This window comes from Solanum stenotomum, chromosome 10 (genome assembly GCF_019186545.1).
Source record: "Solanum stenotomum isolate F172 chromosome 10, ASM1918654v1, whole genome shotgun sequence".
Classification (NCBI taxonomy): domain Eukaryota; kingdom Viridiplantae; phylum Streptophyta; class Magnoliopsida; order Solanales; family Solanaceae; genus Solanum; species Solanum stenotomum.
The window spans coordinates 53,070,794-53,079,188 of record NC_064291.1 but is presented as its reverse complement, the minus strand read 5'-3'; the positions used below and the strand labels follow the sequence as shown (position 1 = coordinate 53,079,188).

The 8,395-nt window shown below is 33.2% G+C and overlaps 1 protein-coding gene across 1 annotated transcript; it reads right to left on the bottom strand.

The window, feature by feature from the left end:
• Positions 1–4,370: 4,370 nt before the first annotated feature.
• LOC125843170 (peroxisomal acyl-coenzyme A oxidase 1-like) lies at positions 4,371–8,057 on the bottom strand. The gene is made up of 14 exons (XM_049522390.1): positions 7,871–8,057; positions 7,469–7,577; positions 7,293–7,354; positions 6,949–7,158; positions 6,678–6,765; positions 6,423–6,585; positions 6,137–6,335; positions 5,786–5,983; positions 5,555–5,686; positions 5,334–5,454; positions 5,147–5,257; positions 4,983–5,052; positions 4,709–4,892; positions 4,371–4,610 (listed from the first exon to the last, which is right to left on the bottom strand). The coding sequence occupies exons 1-14, from the start codon at positions 8,006–8,008 to the stop codon at positions 4,371–4,373; spliced, it is 2,025 nt and encodes a 674-aa protein (XP_049378347.1). The 5' UTR covers positions 8,009–8,057.
• Positions 8,058–8,395: the final 338 nt, after the last annotated feature.

The following is an 8,395-nucleotide window of genomic DNA, read 5'->3' as shown; positions in this document are numbered from 1 at the left end:
TCACAAAACAAATTACTTTTCTATGTAGTTTTTTTTTTTTTTTTCGTTCAATGTCCGTTGCCTTCATTAAAGCTTTACTAACACAAAGTGAAACATTTGTCCTTTCTTAGTTCATAACATTTCTAAATGTTTTTTAAATAACAAAATGTTAATGTTTTTTTAAAAAACTTTAACTTGTGTCTCACTACTTTAAAAAAAAACGTTAAAAACCAACACTCCATTTTATTTTAATGATTTTTTTCTTAAAGAAAATCGATGAACATCAAAAGATTATTTTTCTCGCAAAAGTATAAGGAAATTATAAAAAAAGTTTTTTGAATTTAATTTTAATTAAACTGTCGGAGTTCCTCAGTTTTTTAAGGTGCAAAATTACAGTTGAGGAGTATAATTAAAACTACATAAATATTTCATTAAATAGCATATGTGGTCTAGTGGTAAAATCAATACTCTCTCAGTTTCTTTTTATATGTCATATTTTTACTTTGTACTTGCATTAATAAATGATGTAACTTTATCCTTCTACCCTTATTTAATTTTTTTGGAACTCAAGTTTTCAATCAATGAATATGAATTAATTTATTTTGATTAATTAATTTAACCAATGAACATGAATCATTTATTTAGGTTTTTTAAGTTGATTAAATGTATATTTTCAAGTAAAAAAAATGAGGTCGTTTGTTGGTTTTTACCCGATTTTCAATCTACTTTTTGTAGTTTCTCTTACCCCTTTGGCTATGATATTTCCTTTAAGCATTTTAGGGATAGATGGGCCAAATTCATCCTAGTCCATAGATACAATATCTTAGTAATCAATAAAGAAAACAAAGTTTGAAAAAAAAAGAAACTAAATATTACTCCCTCCGTCCCTTTTTAGTTGTCCACTTTAGAAATGGCACACAGATTAAGGCAACAATGATTAGCACAGTGAAGTTACAATTTTACCCTTATGACAACTTTTCACTTCAAAATTACAACCACTTATTTGAATTCAAGTGAAATAAATTGGAGGGAAACAACATACACTTTTACAATTTTCAAGAAGTGTAAATAAGGGTATAATAGGAAAAAATTTGTTGTCCTTTCTTGATTTGTCAAAATGGACAACTAAATAGGGACAACCAAAAAAGGAAATATGGACAAGTAAATAGGGACGGAGGGAGTATGAATAAAGAAAACAAAGTATTTTATTTATTAAAAAGAAAAATAAAACTTTGGTGCTTTTTATTAGGTGCTTTTTAGGCACTTCAATATGTTTGGATGCCCAGTTTTTAGTGATGGTGATTGATTGAAGCTTTAACTAGAACTATTTTACTTACCACACTAGAAAACAATTTTTATAGAGTCGTTTAATTTGAAGACAAGTTATATTGAGATTAACTATATTGAAATTAATTTTATTACATAACTTTTTAAAAAAAAAATTCAATTATCAATATGAATTATGTTTACATAATCATCTCATTGCCTTGATTTTAAGCTTATTTGAAGATTTAATGTATGACACACTATCATCCATAATTTATGATTATCAAAATCCACTGATTTCTCATTTTCAAGGTACGAATAAAAGTAACTAGCTAATAGACGGGCAAAAACACTAAATCGGACTTCAAATTAATCTTCCCCACATGAAGCACGAGTTAAGAGAATATCATTAATTATCTATACGTAGTAGATATAAAAATTACTGAGGCATTATGACATTTTGACCTAATCTTTTACTAAAAATGTTAGTCTAAAATCTTAATCATGTCTTTTGCTTTTGTGCCTTTTGACTTTTTTTTTTTTTTTTTTTTTTTTTAAATATCATTACATGATCTTTCATTTTTCACTTTTTTGTGGTTGTGGCTACAAACTTGGAACAGGAGCAAAGCACAAAGATTAAAAAAATCTAGATTGTGCATGGATGGTGTTGTATTATTGCTGGTCTTGTATTAAGTCATCATTGGACTAATCACCATTCAAACTTTTTAACATTTAATTTAGGCTTAAGTCATCTGCGGCCCCTTAAAGTTGTCCGCATAATTCACTTAGACACCTCAACTAGGACTAGTACCTATTGAACACTTTTATCTACCTAAAACCTGTTCCTATTAAACTTTTTTCGATAATTAGTAACAAAGGTAAAGTGTGTGTGATACACTTGCTATGACGTGGCAAAAATGACTAATTAAAAGATGACATGTGTCACTTGACCCCAACAACTATAGATTTATTTATTTTTTATGTTAAAAAGAATGAAAATTATTTCAAAGAAATTTTATATTTATTTCTTAATAAAAAAAATAAATGAAACCTATTTTACTAAACCCCACCCTACCAACCCACTTTCTTCTTCATCTTCTTCTCATCAATTTTTTTCTCAAACAACAAAAACCTTCACTGCAAATTACTTGCAGATTCGATTTTTTTTTTTTAAATACTTTGTATTCCTAATATGTGATGAGAGAGAAGATATTCAAAGAGATTGATATAATAGTGATGAAGAAGTTTGTCAATGGTTACTCATCCGGAAATCAATTGCAAAAAAAATCGAAAGAATCCAAATTAATTTTATCGAAAATTATTTTTCATTCCTAATACATGATAGAGAAAGATATTCAAAGAGTTGGTACAAGAGTGATGAATAAATGAAGTTTGCCAATGGTTAATCATCTTGAAATCTATTGTAAGGAGAAATCAAGAGGACCTAAATTAATTTCGCAAATTATTTGATATTGTTTTTGATAAGTTTAGTGAGTTTACAATTTTGTCTGAATGGTAATATTTATTCGGAGGTGACCGAAAATGGAGATGGAATGTCGACTTACTTTTTTTATCCCAATGTTCAAAAATCTACTTTCGTTATTTTTCTTGCAAATTCAGTTTTTTTTTATGAATATTGAAAAGAAATAGAAAAAGAAAAAAACAAAAAAAAAATGGAGATTCTTTAGTTGTCTTGGAAAATTTAAATTTGGGGAAGAAGATGACTTGAAGAGGGGGTAGGGGTGCTCTTTCTTTTTTGAATTAAGAATTATTATTTTTTTAAAATATTAAAAAATTATTTTAATCTATTTAAATGCCAAGTGTCAATTAAAGAAGAAAAAGTGTAAGTTTTTTTGGAAAAAAATAAAAATAAAATAGTATTTCAAAAACTTTCACGCGCCCATAGAAAGTGAAAAACACTTTTTTTGCCATATCAGCATTTTGTGTTTAATAGGTACATTTTTTGAACAATTTAAGTGTTCAATAGGTAATAGTCCTAGTTAAGGTGTCTAAATGAAATATGCGGACAACTTTAAGGGGCCGTGGATGACTTAAGCCTTTAATTTATTACCATGTAAACTTTTTTTTCCCAAGTATATATAGGAGCTAGGAACTATATAAGACCGAAAAAAATCAATGGAGAATGACTATCGAATTTATAATTATTGCGTAAAAAACTATTTGTATTTAATGTTTATATCAAGCAGTCAAGCTAATTAGTACATAATGTGTTTGTACATGAACTCTCAGCACTTAATTACTTCCTCCGTCTCTATTTACTTGTCCATATTTCCTTTTTTAGTTGTCCCTATTTAGTTGTCCATTTTGACAAATCAAGAAAGAACAACAAATTTTTTCCTATTATACCCTTATTTATACTTCTTGAAAATTGTAAAAGTGTATGTTGTTTCCCTCCAATTTATTTCACTTGAATTCAAATAAGTGGTTGTAATTTTGAAGTGAAAAGTTGTCATAAGGGTAAAATTGTAACTTCACTATGCTAATCATTGTTGCCTTAATCTGTGTGCCATTTCTAAAGTGGACAACTAAAAAGGGACGGAGGGAGTATTAATTAATGAAAGGTAGGGGTCGTTTGGTTTGCACAATACTTTCATTTTCTTGTTTATTTACTGAAATCTTACCACCATAAGTGAAAGGTAGGGGTTGTTTGGTTAGCGGACTAATATATCCTATGCCTAGCAAATGGAATAAAATAATATATTCATTATTAAGTTTTGGATATAAAAAATTGATATTTTTATTTGATTGAAGGTATAAATTTATGGATATCCCATCCCACCTTACTCTATGATCAACACAACTTCTTAATGCTCCTCCTTTTTGTTAGAGTACTACCTACTCATTCCATTCGTTTTATTGGTCCACTAAGATAACATAATTTTTTTTATGTTTTATCCTTAATGTACGTTAACTACTTATTTTTCAAATCATTTCTCAAGATTTAAGACAATATTAATTAATATGATTATTGTGGTAAAATACTCATATCAATCATTATCATTATGTTAAGGATCGTGCAAAATTCAAAGTAGACAAGTAAAAGTGAACAGAGGAAGTAATATTTAACACCTTACAGCTCACTTTCAGGAGTTCCATAATCTTATTCAAATAAGTTTGTAACTCAAGTTTATTTTCCATAATCTAGCAGTCTGCAGTTGCTGCTTGAGTAGTGGCCTGATATATTCATCGAAGCCATCGGGTACATCTGATTCGTTGAGAGGATCCTTCCACGCAGCCTCATACAGTTTTGGGTACACATTTCCATCATAACGTCCAAGAATTGAACCAAGGAAATGATCAGTATGGTTAAATGCATCAGCCAACGATACAGCATTAGGACGAACCTGATCATATTAAAGAGTAATATATACATCAATACAAAAAATAATCCACCACAACAAATTAAACAGGAATGACAGATGACAAATTCAACGAGACGAACCTGAGTATACAAGGCCCTGAGCTGCTCATTAGCAAATAACCCCTGCTTTGAGGTGATGTAGCCAGTCGCGAGGAAATCTCCGTGATGTTTGTGAAGTAGGAAGAGTGCATAGATGCTACAAAGCACCTCCAGCTGTTGCTTAACGCCTTCCCCTGGAATGTCTTGTTGCAACTTTTCGATAAACCTTCAATGAGATGAAAGACATGTAAGAAATAACAAAGTTCTCAACATATATATATCCAGGTGATCAATTTCCCAATATCGCGAAGCTTACTTGGAGACAACAATCAACTGAGAATGAGCAAGTGCAGCTTCAACTAAATCAGGTGCAAGTTCTTGAAAGCCTAGTGAAAGGAGGGTAAAGCAAGGACGTTCTTTAACCTATACTCGATCGATAATCAAACTTTTACATTGAAGAAGACTTAAAAGTGAGTATACCTTCTTCTGGATTCTCAAACTTGCTAAGATTCTGAGCACAAGCAATAGACATCCTGGCAGCCCTTGCTTCAAATGCTTCCAATATTGCACTAGGTTTTAGCCAGTCCTTGGCTGCCGGAGATGGAAAACAACCACAACTAGTGATTTACTTTTATGCAGTTGATGTTATGCAAGTTAAAGGATTTACCTTGTTCCACATCAGAATGGCATTGCATGAAGTGTTCACTTTTCCCCATATAAGCTATGGTACCCATTGGCTTCTTTCCGGAGCTCAGCTGTGAAACAGTTTTCATAAGAAACCTTGCAACCTACATGAAACACAACATGGTTCATAGTGGAGTGTTAGATCTAAGAAAGCACTTGGAAACGCGTATATATGTCAAACTTCACATGAAAATTAGTTTTTACCTGAAGTAGTAGCACGACGTTATCTCCTTCAAATGTACAGGCAGGGACATAAACAGCATATAATTCTGGAAGTCCACTGCTACAAAGATAACCATGACCTCCACACAACTTCCGGCATTCTTCAATTCCATCCTGGAATAAAAATTGTATTCAGGCAAGACACTAGTTATGTTAGATGGCGCGCTATTGTATTCAAATCAATAGTCAGAGAATTAAATTGTCACTACTCACAGCAGTGGCAGTGGTTGTCAAAGACTTTATTCCTGCTGTAGTCGCGTGCAACTCAGGCAACGTTGAGAAATCATTTGCTTGCAATCTTTGAGTTACATCAGTGTAAGACCATTTCAGCCACTCACCAACAAATCTGAAGGCATATGCAGAAGCTAACAGGGGGAAGAGCCTGCTTTGCTGAGTTTTGTAGTTAATCACCTGCATAAACTCGTGTAAGTAAGAGCATTAATCCACAACTCGATGGTTAAGTGCAGTCACCAGACACTATTACTTGACTGGGAAAAACATAAATTGTCCAATATGAGTATGCTATAAATGTAATGCAGGAACAAAAGATCAGAACCAAATTACCTGAATTTCTTGTCCACCATTTTGAGAACCAAATTGTCTACGAACAGCACTATATGTCGTTGCAATACACACTGCCCGAGACAAAGCACCAGAAGCATATGTTACAAGTGCTTGAGGAGTATATACCATGGACACATAGAGAAGTTGTCGAGGAACATCAGATTGGACATATTTTCCGTCCTTGGTAACTTGCGCAACCCTGAAATTTTAGGGTCAAATATAATACCCCATTGTGTTAATCATGAGAAGCTGAAACGTGAATTCCAGAAAAAGGAAAAGCACAAACCTCATCAGCATTTGATCTCTTGGAATACGCACGTGATCAAATCTTAGTACTCCATTATCCATGGTATTGTATGCCCCGTTTCCAAATTTTGTTCCAATATCTCCGACAGTAATGCCTGGAAGAGGTTTGTGATCCTCCAAGCTCCGTAGTTGGACAATAAAACCTGAAATATGAATAGTCAATAAAATGTGAGTGCATAGTTCCTGAAAGTTTGACATGCATCACTGTTTTGTGACCTGAGAATCATTGACTTACCGTTAATCCCATGATCTTTACCATCTGTTATAAGACGAGCATATACAATCGCATGGGTAGAGACTTTACCCAATCCACCAGGCCACCACTATTGACATCGTAACAATGATCAGTGAAATTCACTTATTCTTAATAAAAAAGCATGTTGTAAGCCATTTCAGAATAGCACATTGAACAGAAAAGCAACTAGAAGCAGGCCAAAGATGTCATATAGGACAATACATAACTTGCATAACAATGTATTATATAGCAAGTGTTGGACAATTTTCACCTTGCTTGATGTCAGTGTTGGACTATGAATGACAAATTCATCTGTTCGGGGATCGAATGTGGCAGTGGTTTCAAGGCCTTGCACATTGGACCCATGTCCAAGTTCAGTTTGAGCATAGCAGCCAATAATTTGCATCTTGTATGCCAACGGCAACCACTTTTTTAGTTGTTCCTTTGTGCCCTGTCCTTTTATAGCGGGTATAAACACTCCCTAACGAAGAAAAACAGTGCCAGATGAGCAACAATCCTAGGGCCTGAAGCAAATGAAACGCGAAGGGAAAAGACTAGAACAACAACTTCAAAATTGGCATATGTAAAAATAGTAGTCAAACAAGAAGTTACTACCAAATGAGAATCAATAAAAGCAGGCTCATCCACAAAATATCTTAACCTTTCTGCTTCTTCTTCTGCAGAAATGACAATTCAATTTAATTAGCAAACAGTGACAAACTTCAGTTAGATGCCTCTTCTTTGGCAGAATACATTTGAAAAAAATATTAAAAACTAAAATGAAGTCATACCAGAAAGCTGATGATCAATGATGTGTTTCCATGAGTATGCTGACTTCCTTAGAGTGTTCTTAAATAGTTCTTTCCTGGGAAGCATGGTCCTTTCCTCCTTACTGAAGCCCTGTATCCCACGATGACACTCGATAAAGATAAAAGACAAATCCTGATCATGTCACTAACAGCAACAACAACAACAACATACCCAGTGTGACCCCACAAGTGGGGTTAGTGGAGACTGGAGTGTACGCAGACCTTACCCCTACCTTTGTGGAGGTAGAGAGGTTGTTTCTGATAGACCCTCAGCTCAAGAGAACCGTTATTCAGAAATGTCACTGACAGCCATACACAAAAATTATCCAACAAAAAGGGGTCAAAACATAAGTTTATAAAATGGGGAGAAAAAAAAGGAATTACAGGATCATCAGCAACAAGCTTGGAGATATAATCTGAAACTTCAAAAGCACGGCGAGAACCAGCCCAAACAATTTTCATCTCATCAACATTGAACTCAGCTTTCTTCCTCTCTTCAGCCAAGTAATCTATACCCTCCATCTCTCTCTCTCTCTCAAGGATGAAACAGAATACAAAATCCAATCTTGGATAGTTATAACAAAAAGGAGAAGGGCTTTAGACATTTTCATGTGTGCTATGTATAGCTAGATACGGATCCAGTTGTTGCTTCATTGAATTTGCTTCACTAATAGGCTCATGTTTCGACTCTGATCATTATGGACTAGTAGTACCAAGATTGAGTAGTTAAAGTATGTGGTTATACCAGCATTCTTACATACATTTTTTTAATTCTTCAATTAAACATTTAACATTATAAAGGTAGTAATCTAGCTGAGTGAACATTGAAGTTACTTGTTAGACAAGGCCACACCAACAACTAGCAAATTAAAATACATCAATATGCAGAGACTCATTACACAAGCGCTA

Coding starts and splice junctions, on each gene's coding strand:
- LOC125843170 (XM_049522390.1), bottom strand. CDS start 8,008: ATGGAGGGTATAGATTACTTGGCTGAAGAGAGGAAGAAAGCTGAGTTC. Junction 6,766..6,948: donor CAACACTGACATCAAGCAAG/GTGAAAATTGTC, acceptor CGATGTCAATAG/TGGTGGCCTGGTGGATTGGG. Junction 4,611..4,708: donor TCAGGGCCTTGTATACTCAG/GTTCGTCTCGTT, acceptor TAATATGATCAG/GTTCGTCCTAATGCTGTATC.